The sequence below is a fragment of the Beta vulgaris genome, chromosome 6 (genome assembly GCF_026745355.1).
Source record: "Beta vulgaris subsp. vulgaris cultivar EL10 chromosome 6, EL10.2, whole genome shotgun sequence".
Classification (NCBI taxonomy): domain Eukaryota; kingdom Viridiplantae; phylum Streptophyta; class Magnoliopsida; order Caryophyllales; family Amaranthaceae; genus Beta; species Beta vulgaris.
Window position 1 is genome coordinate 8,619,489 of NC_079207.1, and position 15,865 is coordinate 8,635,353.

Sequence of the window (15,865 nt, forward strand, 5' to 3'; positions counted from 1 at the left end):
TATAATTTGGCCTTAAAATTACTATTATTTTAGAAAATAAGCGACATGTTCAAATTATATAAAGCTCCACCAAAGTGGTTAGACTCTAGGGGAAAAACGCCACATAAATCATTTTGAAATCCAAAGGAGTCTCCCATCTAGCAACAAGATGGGTTGTAGTGTTGTCTGTTCTCTTAACATGACTACAATAAAAAAGAAAAGAACAACAACTGCTTATGTAAAAAATATTTCTAAAGAAAAAGAAAATAGTAACAACACCAATATGTCGTTTCGTGATTGTATCAACCACACTCAACGCATCATGGCCTTAAGAAACGCTACTTAAGAAAATTATTAGTGTTTGGTAAGGCGGTGGTTGTAGTAGCGGGTAGCAGTTGGAGTAGATTATGAGTAGCGGTTGTGGAACGATACTACAAGTAACGTTTGAGGTTTAGAGGTAGCAGTCTACCAAATAAATCCTTCATAATAGCATAAGGCAGAATTATTAACCAATGTTTTTTTTTTATCTTTTACAATTCCAACATCTACTTTTGCCAAACACTTCTAATTAAACAACTAATTTAATCGCTGACCGCTACTAGTAGACAACTAGCAGCTACCCCCAACAGTTACAACTACTCTAACTGCTAACAGCTACTAGAACCGCTAGTTTTGCCAAACATGCACTAAATTTTAACACCAAGGATGTCTTGACCTAGTAGTTAAGATTGAGGTGTTGTGAACGATAGATCACAGGTTCGAATCCTCCCTCCCTCCCTTTCTTTGTACTTTATACCGCCTTTGTGGCTCTAAATTTTAACAGCGAAATTCTATTTGTCAAATAGGCCCAATATCAAACTCAACATTGATAATTAGTACATCTTAATAATTTATTAGAAGCGAATAATTTACCCAATGAATATTTGTAGCCTTTCTCTTGTTCTATCAGTACTATTAATAATTAGTTGTATAATGAAGTTGGGTATCACGTGAATAAACCTTGTTTTTAACGATAGCTTTGTTTGTTTACTGAACAAAGACGCCAACAACTGAAAAAAGCTTGATTAGCTACTCATCAACAGCTGTCAAACTTACAAAGGCTAACAATTACTACACTTGATAAAAAGTTTCACTATCTCACTTAATTCTCAAGCAACCAAACAAAAACAGTCAACTAATCCACCATTTCACCGACGACGACTCACTTTCTCTCTCCTCTCGCGCACACTCTCTTCTAAACAGTTACATTACAGGCTTACAGCATCAGCACAGCTACTTTCTCTCTCTAGAAATAAAACCAGCGATTTCAATGGCGGAAGAGAAGGAGTCGACTTCTGTTCCTTTGAGCCAAGATGATCCTGAAGATCCTGCTAAAGCTCCTCTCACTTCCTCTAATTCTTCTTCTCGCGAGGTTAGGGTTTTTGTTTTCGTTTTTCCGTCTTACTTATTTCGCTGTTTTGTTGCTTTATTTTGATTTTGATTGAGTGAATTGAGTTTTGGATTGAGTTTGGAGGAATTGGAGTTGATTATATGCGAATTCTTTGTTTCGTTATTTTTCGTACTTAATTCGCTGTTTTATTGCTTTGTTTTATGCTATTTGATTTTGATTTAGTGAATTGAGTTTTGGATTGAATTTAGGGGAATTGGAGTTGATTATATGTGAATTCAATTAAGTGTTGAAGATGAATGTTAAAGATGTAATTGAATGTGGTTGAGTTATTTTGGTTAGGTTAGATAACGCGCTATCTTTTATCTTTGAAGTTATTTTGGTATTTGATTAATGTTAGGTTAAATTATATATTAGATTTTGCGTGTTGATTGATGATTTGGAGGTGGTGGATGTGAATCTTTTTGTAAGGTTGGAATGTTGAGATTCTGTCTTGTGAATGCGTCAGTGGGAATTCTTCAACATTTGGTTGTAAAGAATCGGAATAACGAATTAAATATGTGATATTTAGATGAGGCCGGATTTGTATGAATGAGTATTATTAGTATATCATATCAATTTTATTGACTAAGTTTCTGAAACAAGGAGAGAAACGTTTGTGGATTTGAAGATAACAGAGTTGGCCTGACATTGCGAAGGGTTGAGGGTCTTTTAGGTGTTGTGTGTACCTTGGTTTTGAATGCTTTGTTTGGTTGCTGGTTTTGGATGATAAGGAGGTAGCTTACCTGCATCATCGTTGATGATTCTCTTTCTATAATAGAAGAATAGCAAATAGAATATGAGTTTGACAGGAATGTGTATAATTACAAAAAGGGAGCTAGAATGAATTGTCACATGCGTTTCCCCTCAGTGTCAAATGTAACTATGTAAGGGAGACTACTAAAACACATGTCTTCAAACAATATAAAAATATATCGAGCTTAAGCATGTATCCAAGGCTGACTTGTTGCCTATTTATGAGTGATTTGCATGATTTGGTTCTATTTTAAATATCAAGTGTATACCCATGTTGGAGTGTCAACTGTCATACCTGGCTACGCACCTACACGACTACTGGAGGTGATTTGAAAAGTCCGGGAAACATAATAATTTGTTAAGGAAATATCACTAATTATTAAAGAGCCTATCGGCCTACAAAAGGAGAAATTATGAGGACATGCCATAGCAATTTTTCTAGAGCACTTGCCAATTTCTATACTTCCATAAACCTTGCTGATCTACCATGGAGATCTAATTTGTACTTCCACATCTTGGCAACGTCTTTCAGTGCTATCTTTGTATCTACTGGTACATCCTTGCTGTTACCAGATTGAACTCAACATTTCTACACACAGCGACAGAAGTTGTACTGAAGCAGCGCGCAGGACAAAGATGTGAGTGGTGATCCATTGATTCTTCATAACAACATTACACAACTACAAGTAGGGGTGTAAGTTCGGTTTTTGGTTTGGTTTTAGGTCAAAACCAAACCAAACCGAAATAAATTCGGTTTTGAAATTTCCAAACCAAATCCAAACCGAAATTCGACTCAATCCAAACCAAACCAAACCAAATATGAAACCAAAAACCAAACCAAACCAAACCAAACCGGATTTTTTTATCTTTCAAAATCCAAACCAAAACAAACCAATTTTTTTCATATTCCAAAATCCAAACCAAACCGAAATGAAATTAAATCAAACCAAGATAAAAACCAAATCGAATTTAAACCAAACTTTCTGATAATTTGTATTTTAAGTGACAATATTTTTGTATTTTCGTAATTAGTATTAAAAAAAGAAACACAAAAAAATAATAGACAATAATTCGGTTTTTTCGGTTTTCCAAAACCAAAACCAATCCAAACCGAAAAACCGAAAAAATAATTTTTTTGAATCCAAACCAAACCGAATTTCAAAAAAAACCAAACCAAATTACTAATTCGGTTTGGTTTGGTTTGGTTTTCGGTTTTTAACCAAATAACTTACACCCCTAACTACAAGCTACAGCAGGAATTCTTCTGTTCATAATTTCTTATGTAGGGATCTTCCATTGATAGCCAAAATGAGAGAGGAACAAGAAATGACAACGATTACCGGAAAAGCAAAAAGATAACAAATTAGGGGGTTGTTTGGTTCACTATTCTTGGGTTCCAAGAAACAGAATCAATTACCAATTCCCTTTATTTTTGTTTGGTTTTATCCCTCGTCAATCTATTATTACTTGATGGTAGTAGATTCCCCCAATTTGTTATTGCCCCCCGCCCCCTCAAGTAACAAAATTCATTACTTGGTGGTATTGGTTTTCATTCTTTGGTTGAACTGAACATTCAATACAAGTAACTAATTTTGTTACCATTAGGCCTGTCAATCAGGTCGGGTTGGGTCGGGTTCGTGTTCGGGTCAAGTTAATTCGGGTTGAAAACCCCCAACCTGAACCTGATCTGTTTATATTTTCGGGTCAATATCACTAACCCTAACCTGATCTGAAAGTTATCGGATCAACCTGACCTGATCTGTTTGACCTGATTTTTTTTAAACGGGTTGTAAATGGGTCAACCTGAACCTGTTTGACCTGATTTTTTCAGGTTGACCCAACCCATATAACCTGATTTTTTTTTTACATTCAAAACAATTGCATAATTCAATGAAATTTCAATAAACTTAGCCAACCAAGTTCATACTTGGCAATAACATATATAATACTCACTACTAAGTACCAAGTTCATACTTAAAAATATTACAAACCAAATATTACAAACCAAATCCTTAATGTTTTAGAGTTAAACAACCACAAGTTCACAAGACCACAACTCAACCACAAGACCACAAGTTCACAAGTTCACAAGACCACAACTCAACCACAAGACCACAAGTTCTGCCTCTGATGAGAGCTCAATCTGCTCCTTGAAGTCTTCATCAGCCATATTAAGCTGGAAACCAAAGTAAACAAATAAATAAAGAGTAGAAAAACAGAAAACAGAACATTTAACATAGCAGAAGAATAGGAAAACAGAACAATAAAAAACAGAACATTTAACAAATAAATAGGAAAACAGAATAATAAAAAAACAGTTTCAATCAATGAGAATGTTCTGTTTTTTTATTATGAAATAAAACTCTCCTGCTGCTAAAAACGAAATGAAATTCTCATTGAAAAACAGAGAAACAGAATAATATAGCATATAAGGAAACAGAGAATGTTCAGTTTCAATCAACTTTAGAAGGAAACAGAATAATAAAAAATTGCATAAAAAAGAAATGAAAAACAGAAAGAAAAATGAAATAAAATAGCATAAAAAAATGAAATAAAATAGCATAAAAACGAAATGAAATAGAAGGAAAAAAAGGAAAAAAAAGCATAAAAAACGAAATGAAATAACAGAACAAAAATGAAATAAAAATAGCATACAAAAAAACGAAATGAAATAGCAGAAAAAACGAAATGAAATAGAAGAAATAAAAACGAAATAAAATAGCATAAAAAACGAAATGAAATAGCAGAAAAAACAAAACGTAATAAAATAAAATGGCAGAAAAAATGAAATAAAAATAACATAAAAAATGAAAGGAAATAGCAGAAAAAAATAGCAAAGAAAGAAAAGAAAGAAAAAAAGAAGACGAAGTAGCAGAAAAAATGAAATAGCAGAAAATAAAAAATACCTGAATGTTGAAGAAGACGAAGAAGAGTAGAAGACCAACGAAGACGAAGACGAAATTTCTCGATTGAATTTCTGTGATTTGTTCGGCTTCCACCAGTTGAAGAAATTCGGACTGTTGTTGCTAATAGTACTCGTGGCGAGTTGTTGCGGCGGAACTCAGAAGACCGGCGAGTTGTAGCGGCGACGAAGAAAGAGAGTGAGAGAGTGAGAGACAGAGAGAGTGAGAGAGAAATTAGGGTTAGAAATTTAGTGAGTGATGTCGGCTGAGGAGTGAGGACAGGAGGTAGATTTTTAGGGTTACACTTTAGAGACTTAACGTTCCTTTTTTTTTTTTGGCTGATATTAATTTATGGGCCCAACATCTTTGGGCTGGAAAATGTCTTTTTAATTAAATTATTCGGGTTAAGTTATACGGGTTGACCCGACCTGATTTTGACCCATTTACAAATCAGGTCAAGCGGTTAATTTCAGGTCAGAAAATTCAACCTGAACCTGACCCATTTAACTTTCAGGTCGGGTTCAGGTCGACCCATTTAACTAATCGGGTTGAAAATCTCAACCCAAACCCGCTAATTTCGGGTCGGGTTCGGGTCGGGTTGTCGGGTTGGGTCGACTTTTGCCAGGCCTAGTTACCATTCCCCTCTTCTATTTGTGTCCATTCTCTGTTTATTCCATATCTTGAACCAGACAATCCCTAAGTTGAAAAGAAGAAGATCTTCAGGATAAGCGGTGGACCGCCAAGTAGTTTGAATCCTTACACTACTCACTTATCTCACGTCAAGCGCTCTCTCTATCTCTCATTCTTGTATATAAATCGTGCATGTATTTCTTGCCTGAAGTGGGCCTACCCTTTGTAAAAATGTAAGGCTCCTCGTGTCTTTGTTGACATCCAAGGCTTGAGTGAAAATGTGAAAATGCAGTGAAATTGATGTTAGTGTATCATTCTTTGTTTATAAACTTATTTCTTCCTTGTTTTCTTGTTAATGTTATGGACTGTGAAAATGCTATAAATGCCATTTTCTATTCTGCATCTTATCAATGTGTGCCTGCACAGAAACTTATCTGTCTTTACGAACTTACTAATTGTGGCGTCTTTGGTCTTTATTGTAATCTTCCAGAATTATCTTGGTAGTTAAAAGGGGTGATGCTACTTTGTTTATTATGATATGGAAATAATATAGTCCAATTGTGGCGTCTTTGGTCTTTATTGTAATCTTCCAGAATTATCTTGGTAGTTAAAAGGGGTGATGCTACTTTGTTTATTATGATACGGAAATAATATAGTCCAAATTTTCCAGATTATTCGATAGGTGAGGGAGTAGGGCAACCTTCTTCTGACCTTCAGCTATGGCAGAAACCATACTAGTTTAGTTGTCTATTTCTAGCATCTTACTAACATAATATTCTTTCGTCAGGCTTGCTGCTATGTCCTCCAGAGCTGGGTTTCCAAAAAGTTCATGACTGGATGGTAATTAGCTGTCCGCTTATCATATAAATTTTACCTCTTGCCTTTTAAGTTACTGATTTTTTTCCAAATGTATTTTTTGGACTTGAACTTGCAGTGTAGTGCTCTTCCCTGTTGCAGTCACCTTCTTCATTACTTGGTGGTTTATTCAGTTTGTAGATGGTTTCTTCAGTCCTCTATATGAGGGACTCGGGATTGACATATTTGGTAAATTCCGCTTTTTTAGTAATCATCCTGTGTTTTTTTTGGACTACTTGTCCTTATGTGTCATTTGCTTGCTGGGTGATGGGGAGCTGGAAGGGGAAAAAAAGGACCCTTGATTTCTATGACTAAGCTATGGATTGAGAAATAGCATGTAATCTGAGAGTAAAATCTCTTGCTAAAATTTTTTTGCTATCAAACACAACATTTTCTGCTTTTTGAAGGTATGGCTAACTGCTTAACATGAGAGAACAGAAAGGGGATGTAACAAACCAGATCTCCTATCTTCCCAAAATAAAATATACTAGCAACAACAGAAACAAATGCAACAAGCCAAAATATTGACACAGAATTAGAGGTAGATTGATTAAAGAGAACAAGGTTTACAAGATAAGTCAGGGCTTTCGAGAGGCCAAGATCTCTCCTAATTACTCTAGTAATTACTCAATTTCCCCATCCTTAACCCTTTCTTTCCTCTATTATTTATAGCTCTCCCAAGTCTCCTGATTCCTGCTCCTAAGGACACCTCACCCTCCGGCTCATTCATTCCTGGGACTCCAGAATATTCCCTGCCATGCCTTGATTATTCTCTGCCCATTCAGTCTGTTTTGCAGGTGGACGTTTCCCTTCTCTTTCTCCTTGTGGCCCCCTCTTGCCACGTCTACTGTAGGTTATTATGGGTGGGAGAGGTGGATTTGTTGCAGGGGAACAAGTTAAGCATGAGAATGTTATGCATGCTTTTAGAAACTCATAGACCCCATCTCCGTGGTCCTTTTTTTGGGTCTTTTTCTTACTTTTCATAATCAGAAAGTGCTATATGTTCTGTTCAGATTTTAGGTTTCTTGAATATCTTCATGCGTCTCGCAATTGTTATGTTGTTCTTTGCAATTAATGTGGCTTGAATCACACATAAAAAAATATCAATCCTATCAATGTAATTCAATATTTTTGGAAGATATCCTTTGTTTTTCAAATTTAACTTTTCCAAATCTACCATTTTATTTTGCATAGAAATAAAAGCTCCTATATATTTAGAGTAACTAAATTTCCTTTTGCGGAATGGAAAGTTCAAAACCCTGCTTGCTGTTAAATGATGGAATGGCCTTGTTTAATTCCATTGACTTCAACGATCCGTTTGGTAGTTGGTCATAAATGGTGGTAATGGGAATGAATTTGTGTGTAAATTTGTGAAAAATATCATTGTCCATTCCTATGGTAATGCTAATTTATCCTAAAATGTTCACTTTCCTTCTTGAATTTTCATTCTCATCCAATACCATCTTGTAGGTGGTAATGAGTGGTAATGAAAATTGCTTTTCCTTGGAGAGAAAAACACAAGTTTAGGAGTAAGATTGCTTGCCCATGGAGAAAAAATGCCTCTCCATGGAGATTTTAAGGATGCTTCCCTAATAAAATTACACTTAAAATTCAATCCTATTACCGCAATTTATCAACGACTACCAAACAGGCCGTAAGTGTTTGTCATTGAGAATGCATCCTAAATGCTAGTTGACAAGGTGAATTCTTGGGTTTGCTGGATGCTTTCGAACCCTTTCCTTTAATGAAAATGGAAACAGAATGAACCTTGTCCATTTTCACTTGAGGAGGTCTAAGAACATGAATAATATGATTTGTTAGTTACTGATTTTCTTTTTCCTGGATATTTTCATTGCAGGATTAGGTTTCATCACTTCGTTATTGTTTGTGTTTCTTGTTGGTGTTTTTGTTTCTTCATGGATGGGTGCTACTGTTTTCTGGCTTGGAGAGTGGCTGATTAAAAAGATGCCTTTTGTTAGGCATATATATTCAGCGTCCAAACAAATTAGCTCTGCAATTTCTCCAGGTAATTCTTTTTAGAAAGGACTGCCTGATATATTTAAACAGAAATATGATCACGGCATTATAGACCATTAGATGCATTTCTGTTGGTGTGCTGCTGCAAGAGAATTCATGCATTTGCTGTAGTCTATCAGTTTATATTTGTTTCTCAAGTATTCTGACTGCTGTAGTACTATGATAGAAATTATAACTGCCAAGCTAAGGCCTCTCAAATGGCTATTACATATACTGCTCTTGGTCACTTCATACTTTCTAAACTTAGAGCTTCAATTATTTTATTTTTTCCCTTTTTTTTCCTCCACCCACCCCGCTTTCCCCTATCGTTCTATATGTCGGTGTTCGATCAGGAGAGATTGACACTTAACTATTTCGAGTTTCTAGATTTTTTTGGATGTTTAATGTCCTTGAGGTTATCAAAATCTTTTTCAACAGATCAAAATACTACTGCATTTAAAGAGGTAGCAATAATTCGTCATCCACGTGAAGGTGAATATGCATTCGGCTTCATCACTTCAACTGTCACACTGCAGGTATGTTTGGCAAATGAACTCTTGCTGTTATCTGTCATCTTCACTGTTTTCTTGACCCTCCACAGTTAGCCAGAGGTTTTCTGATGCATTATTTTGAGGTTAAAATCTTTCGTTGAGGCAAACTCTTGGAAGCTTTTAATGGTCTTACGTAATTGTGAATTATATGTTTACACACGTGCATATGCTTAGAGACAAAGGAACTTAGGAAGTGCTCTATGTGAGTCACTATTTGCTTTTGTATAGTTAAAGTGAGTCTGCATGGCCTGGCTTTTCATGTCTATGTACATATATGCACGAGCTTATGCTTGAGGCATGTTGGTTTATTAGCCAATTGCTTAAGTATTAGTTATTTGTTTAATGTTTTCAATGAGCTGAAGAATGCATGATATGATTTGCACGAGTTAGACTGCCTGTTGAGTAGAATGAACAATGTCAAATCCACCAAGAGGCTGACAAGGAGAAGCTTTATCATGTTTTTTGATTTAAGCAACGAGGTTGGTAAGCAAGGAGAAAGCTGGTGATGGTAGTCAGCCTGTTACCATTTGAGACTTGCGCTTCATGTGTACATAAACCTTGTTCTCACCTCGTGCAACCTTCGTCCAAACAAGGAAGCATGTCTTGTAGCAACTACTATGTGATGTAGTGTGACTGCATTTTCCCGCTCTTTCGGAGCAATCATAATGGTTGAACTAGTGGTTAGAGAAAATGTAGGGAAAACGACTACTAGCTTTCTGAATCTCACAGTACTGAAGTAGAAAGGACAACAGTGAGAGTAGTGGGAAAGCATATGAGAAGCTATGCTATGTGTGTGTGATACATTACTACTTTGTCAGTGCGGTCGATTTCTGAATCTCACAGTACTGAAGTAGAAAAGACAATAGTGAGAGTAGTGGGAAAGCATATGAGAAGCTATGCCGTGTTTGTGTGATACATTACTACTTTGGCAGTGCAGTGATTTTCCTTTTCTGGCCGTTTTTTGTAGAAAAATATAGCTCTGCAAAAACAGAAAATGGATAACAATGTGGGCCAAAAAGATTAATGTGATAGAAGCTGTGACGTGTTGAAAACACTGTCTTAGAAGCAAAATTCGCCCCGACTATGGTGCAATCGGAAGTGGCGTTGCCCCCTAAGATTTTACACAGCTATTCCCCTTAATGTGCACTCAAATAAGGGAAATTAGGAACTCATAGAAATGCTCAGAACTAGAGAGAGAAAATCAGAAAGAAGAGAGGAAGAATATATATTTTTCTATAAATTTATGAGGACAGCAAACACTTTTTATAGCTAAAAACAAAGTGTAACTGAAGAGAGATTTTAGGAGAGAAATCTGCCAAACTAAATCTGTCAAATTAAACCAGAAAAATCATCCATAAAAACTCTCTATATTTAAGGAAAGAAATCAGATTTAGGGGAGAGAAATAAGCAGCTGTTACAGCACATTTAAAACAGAGTGGAATAGACTTTGTAACTGAAAAGTTTCATAAATCTGAACTCTCAGATACAACATGGCCCTTTTAGTCTATACCACAACTTCTATTTGCATTATATCTCCAACAATCCCCCACTAATGCAAAGGAAAACAAAATTAAACCAAAAGAAACAGTTCTGAGCATCTAAAAGGCTTGATACTTAAGTGTTGGTATCTAGCGATTGAACCAACACATAGTGAAATTTGGACAACTTCTTTATCAAGAGAGTGAACGAATCTGGAACTCTCTTAACCAAGAAATAACTCCCAACAACAACATATCTCACCTTTGAACAGTATGACTTCCGCGATAACCAACTTACCAACAATGGCCATTATACTTGGGATGCTCATGAGTGCTCAGGAAAAACTTGCCAAAGTCTTTTCATAGAAGGTGGCCAGACCTTCACACTCAAGTAGGTGATTTCATCAAGCCTATCACATAGACCACCCATACCCTGGGATATGAAATCATTAAGAGCTTTTGCTCAACCTCTCAACATAAAGGCGGTGAATTCATCAAGTCCGTCTCAATAGGACCACCCAAACCCTGGGATATGAATTCATTAAAAGCTTAAACAGCTTAACCTCAAAAATGTACAAGTCATAGGAATGGGAAGAGTACAGAGAAATGAGTCTTTCCATGGCTTCGTTAGTCCACAAGAAGCCTTGTTTAAACAAAGCCGGGTATCCACCATGAATTCCTCAACTAACGGGCTTCAACCCCATTCCCCTCGACATATCTAGGACTAGTCTTCTGTTTAGTCCCTTAGTCAATGGATCTGCTATGTTCCTCTCAGATCTCACATACTCCATAGTAATTACACCACTTTCTATCAAAGATCTCACAGATTCATGTCGAACATGTATATGTCTCTTTTTGCCATTATAAGCACTGTTCTTGGCAACACAAATAGCAGCTTGTGAGTCACAATGCAGAGAAACAGAGGGAGCAGGTCTCCCCCACAATGGAATATCAGCTAGTAGGTTTCTCAACCATTCCGCCTCTTGCCCGGCCAAGTCCAAAGCATTAAACTCGGACTCCATAGTGGACCGGGCAATACAAGTTTGTTTAGAAGACTTCCAAGAGATCGCTGCTCCACATAAAGTGAATACATATCCACTAGTGGAACTCACCTCATCACTGTCAGATACCCAGTTTGCATCACAATAACCTTCTAATACTCCAGGAAACCCAACAAAATGCAAACCCCAATCCATGGTACCTCTAAGGTATTTTAACAAACGCCTAAGAGCATTCCAGTGATCTTTACTAGGGTTATGGGTATACCGACTAAGTCTACTAACTGCATAGGCTATATCAGGTCGAGTATAGTTCATTAGAAACATTAAACTCCCAATTATCTTTTTCCAACATTTTTCACTCACTAATGTGAGATGACGTTTAAGATTAGATGGTTTATGGATTGAGTTTAATGCCTTTCTGTTTTAAAGTGCATTTATATTATTTCCGATTGAAAGGATACAGATGACTTGCTCTTACAACTTTGTGCTAAAGAAAATTGTGGATAGAAGATTGAAATGGAGAAGAAAAGTTGCTTTGTATCATGATTTTTTTGCCCATGAAGCAAAAGGGCTTCAGTAAAGTGTAGGAAAACGATGGCAGTGCTGAGGGTCAGGGATTTATTCGTGGTTCCCACTGGAAAAACTTTAACCACTTTTATGTTAAGAGCAGAAATCCAATGCGCCTCTGATAGGCGAAGTTAAGCTACAAGACAATCAACTCTTCTAAAAGAAATATGGATTTTCTGGAGCAGCAGGACGAAAGATTTACAACAGAAAGTTGCTTTAGTGACCAAACACTTGCTTCAAGAAGATTATATAAAGGGAATGGATTCTTTCAACATTGGTTTAGACTTCAGACTGGTCACTGGTCAGGACTGCATTCACTGTAGTTGAGAAAATTTTCATTTCTGAATACCTGATGATTTATGGTGTATCTTTAGTTTCTGGGGACAGCTTGTCCCTTTGTTTCCCTCATTTCTTTCTGTAAAAAAATTGCTTGTTCTTACTTATTTGTAAAAATCATCTAGTAAAGGAAGAGAGAGGGTATTTGGAGGGATGCCTAAGACATTTGTTGTGGTGTGGTTTTGATGGGTTTAGATGCAGTGCTGCAGATTGCCAACCTACTTATTTGGGTGGTTGGACCTTCTTGCCCTGATTTTTTAATATGTATATCTGGTTGTTTAGGTTTTGAATTTCATATTTGAAGATGCTTGTTTTCTTGAGACTAGTTTCATTAATTTTTCTTGTAATCATGCTAGAAGTGTTGGCTAGGTTATGATTCTCATAGAACATCTAGAATACGTCCCTGTAGTGGGTTGGAGCAAGTCTATTTGAACTCATTTCCCCGGAGCATTCTAAATTTGGCGATTTGGCTCCTCCCACTCCCCCTGCCCGATTAGAAAGAAAGGTTATGAATTTCATATGGCATTCATTTTATCTTACTCTACTTTAATGCTGACTGCAGAGGGATGATGGTGACGAAGAGTTGTGTAGTGTATATGTTCCAACCAACCATCTGTATATTGGAGACATCTTTCTGGTCAATTCAAAGGATGTCATCAGACCAAATCTCTCTATTCGCGAAGGCATAGGTCTGTAATCTGATCTTCTGCCTTTCCTTCATCTGTTTGTATTTTGTATACTTCTAATGTTTGAAACATAAAAAAAAACTTTGGTGAACCTGGCACATCAGCGTCTTTTATGCACTGTGAATATTAATTTCTTCTTTTGACACACCAAGCCATAATATTAGAGTAATCTTAAAAATGAAGTACTTTTTTTACCAGACTTTCTTCATCGTATAAATGCATCACCTGACCAGCGATTAAAATTTTAGTCAGCGCAGTCTGTCATTTAAATTCTAATTCACTGCAAGATACAGGGTATTATAACCAAAATGTTTGTTCTCATATTTACTTAATGTTTTTTTTCTCTCAGAGATAATTGTTTCAGGAGGAATGACAATGCCACAAATCATATCACCTGTTGAAAGAACACCGCGACAAAGTGACAGAATCCCATTGAATCGACTGTCAACATAATGATGAGGTTTAAGGAATGTCTGTTTACAAGTCTTGTGATGTTTGATTACCAATATGTGAAGATAGATAATTGCGTGCAGATTATCCGAGAACAGATTCGTTTTGTGCGCTGTGATTCCATGAGTAAATCAGTGTTGACATTTGAGAATTCTCTATTTGTTTCTACTTACTGGCAAGTATACTGTCGTTCCTGTTGTATTGACCTCTGTACCTGTGACTGTAGTGTATAGGATATAATCATGTAAAGGTTAGTGATTAATTCGAGCTCTCCTCTTTTCTTATGCTGCTGGTTAGTGCATGTATTTTTTAAAACGATGGTGTCCTAAATTATTGCTTGTAATTTTTCTTCGCTACAGGATGAATAGATTTTTTTGTACCGGAATGAAATGTGTCCTAAATTTGCTAGTCTGACATTGAATGAATTTCTACACCGGATGTTGTTGGATACGTAAATGTGGTACATACTCTGCTTCATACGAAGAAATTTTTTTGTCCTCTCAAGTCCATGCACGGACCAAGGACCCTTGAGTCTAATGGTATGGCTTCCTATCTCCTACACGGAAGACCAAGGTTTAAATATTGGTGGAAGCAAATGGGCCTCAGGGTGAATAGCCATGTGCGAGGGCAGTCCAGAGGAAATTCATCTTACTACGGGTTCCCGAAAGGGGTAAAAAAAAGGTCCATGCACGGTATCACAACAGGAATGGAGAAATCTGTTGCTACGTGCAACATTTCATTACTAAGCAGAACATTCCTAGATACCAAAATTACATCCCTCCTTTTCACTCTACTCATCCCTGCTCCCTATCAGCGTTCTGGTTTCATCATCTTAGCGCTGCCACTAGTCGAGCATGTCCTTGACACCACTAGCACGAATTTGCGTTTGATCCCACAATAAGAAAGTGATCAAATATATGTTTAAGTTCGTCTAGTTTGCATCACCGGAATCAATATGTATTTTATCGAATTTTTTGTTGCACCTACACGATAATTTTCATTAAATGCGGGTTTCAAAATCCAACTTTTGCTTTGCAAAATCCAATGTATCCAAAAGGCTACGATTTCCAAATAACCCAAAGTTAACAAGAAGAGTAAAATTTTAAATCACGGTTGTATACATATCTATTAAGAGAGTCATTTTATTATAACGCTATTATTATTGATTACACAAATGGAATCAAAATAGCCCTTGAGGATCAAAGAAAACCTACATGATTTTAAATTCACGTTTTAGAGCATTGCAATACTCTGTGCTTGGGTTATGGGTTCACCGATTTATTAAATTGCATAGGAAATATTAGGTTGAGTAGAATTAGTCAAAATGCGTACACTTTCAATTAGTTTATCATATTGATAATGAGAAACATTGAAAATGTATTATGGATAATAAAAAGAACCATAAGAACATTGGTGACACTGAATCAAGGTAATTTTAAATTTTTATCCATTAGTTTAATATTGTATTATTGAATATTTCATTTGGTCACTTTTATCTCATTCTTTTACATATTGATTTAATATCGACTCAATACTCAACCTTATTAAACCACAGTCCACAGTATCAAAGTTCTCCAAGACAAAAATAAATAGTCAAACTCAATAACTATCAATTTGAACACAAATAAACTAGTGTCAAAGCAAAAGCAAGACAAACAACCCCATGAAACTAGTGTCAATGCAAAAACAAAACAAATAACCTTATGGCCTGTTTGGATATGACCATTTGATTTGAAATGCTGTAATTGGGCCAATTCACATGTTTGGCAAGTCATAATAATTGGAATTGGATTTGGGCCAATTCCCTACCCATATTAAACATACCTTAGCCCATGTAATTTCAAATCCAAACTAAAATACTCTCATTTCAAATCCCAAACTTCCTCTTTTCTCCCCCTGAACTACCACGACATATCACGCATGTTTCGCATTTTCTCTCTCTCTCGTCTTCTCTCTCCTCCATTGGAGCTTTTTTGAGCTCGATTTCTCTCTCTGAAGGACGATTGTTTCTGCATATTTTTTCAAAGGTAGATTATTTTAAAATTTTCTTCTCTTAAATCTAATTAACTGAATATCCAACTTTATTGTAATTTATTTGCTCGAACTTGCTGATTCATCTTGTTCAGTATGATTATTTGCACGTTCCATCACTTCGGTTTTTCAATAATTGATGATTTCGAAGAATATTCGCCGACGATTGAGAAATTGCTTGTTAAAATCGAGTTACTTTT

The 15,865-nt window shown here is 36.1% G+C and overlaps 1 protein-coding gene and 1 long non-coding RNA gene across 2 annotated transcripts; one reads left to right on the top strand and one right to left on the bottom strand.

The window, feature by feature from the left end:
• Window positions 1-1,116: 1,116 nt before the first annotated feature.
• On the top strand, window positions 1,117-14,048 carry LOC104895477 (hypothetical protein). Its single transcript, XM_010681995.4, has 7 exons — window positions 1,117-1,390; window positions 6,482-6,534; window positions 6,629-6,738; window positions 8,408-8,575; window positions 9,004-9,101; window positions 13,061-13,187; window positions 13,534-14,048. Exons 1-7 carry the CDS (start codon window positions 1,289-1,291, stop codon window positions 13,635-13,637), a joined length of 762 nt encoding a protein of 253 aa, XP_010680297.1. The 5' UTR covers window positions 1,117-1,288; the 3' UTR covers window positions 13,638-14,048.
• LOC125498226 (uncharacterized) lies at window positions 4,045-5,476 on the bottom strand. The gene is made up of 2 exons (XR_007275054.2): window positions 5,068-5,476; window positions 4,045-4,337 (listed from the first exon to the last, which is right to left on the bottom strand). It is a non-coding gene; the product is annotated as an uncharacterized LOC125498226 (long non-coding RNA).
• Window positions 14,049-15,865: the final 1,817 nt, after the last annotated feature.

Coding starts and splice junctions, on each gene's coding strand:
- LOC104895477 (XM_010681995.4), top strand. CDS start 1,289: ATGGCGGAAGAGAAGGAGTCGACTTCTGTTCCTTTGAGCCAAGATGAT. Junction 6,739..8,407: donor ACTCGGGATTGACATATTTG/GTAAATTCCGCT, acceptor TTTTCATTGCAG/GATTAGGTTTCATCACTTCG. Junction 13,188..13,533: donor CTCTATTCGCGAAGGCATAG/GTCTGTAATCTG, acceptor TTTTTCTCTCAG/AGATAATTGTTTCAGGAGGA.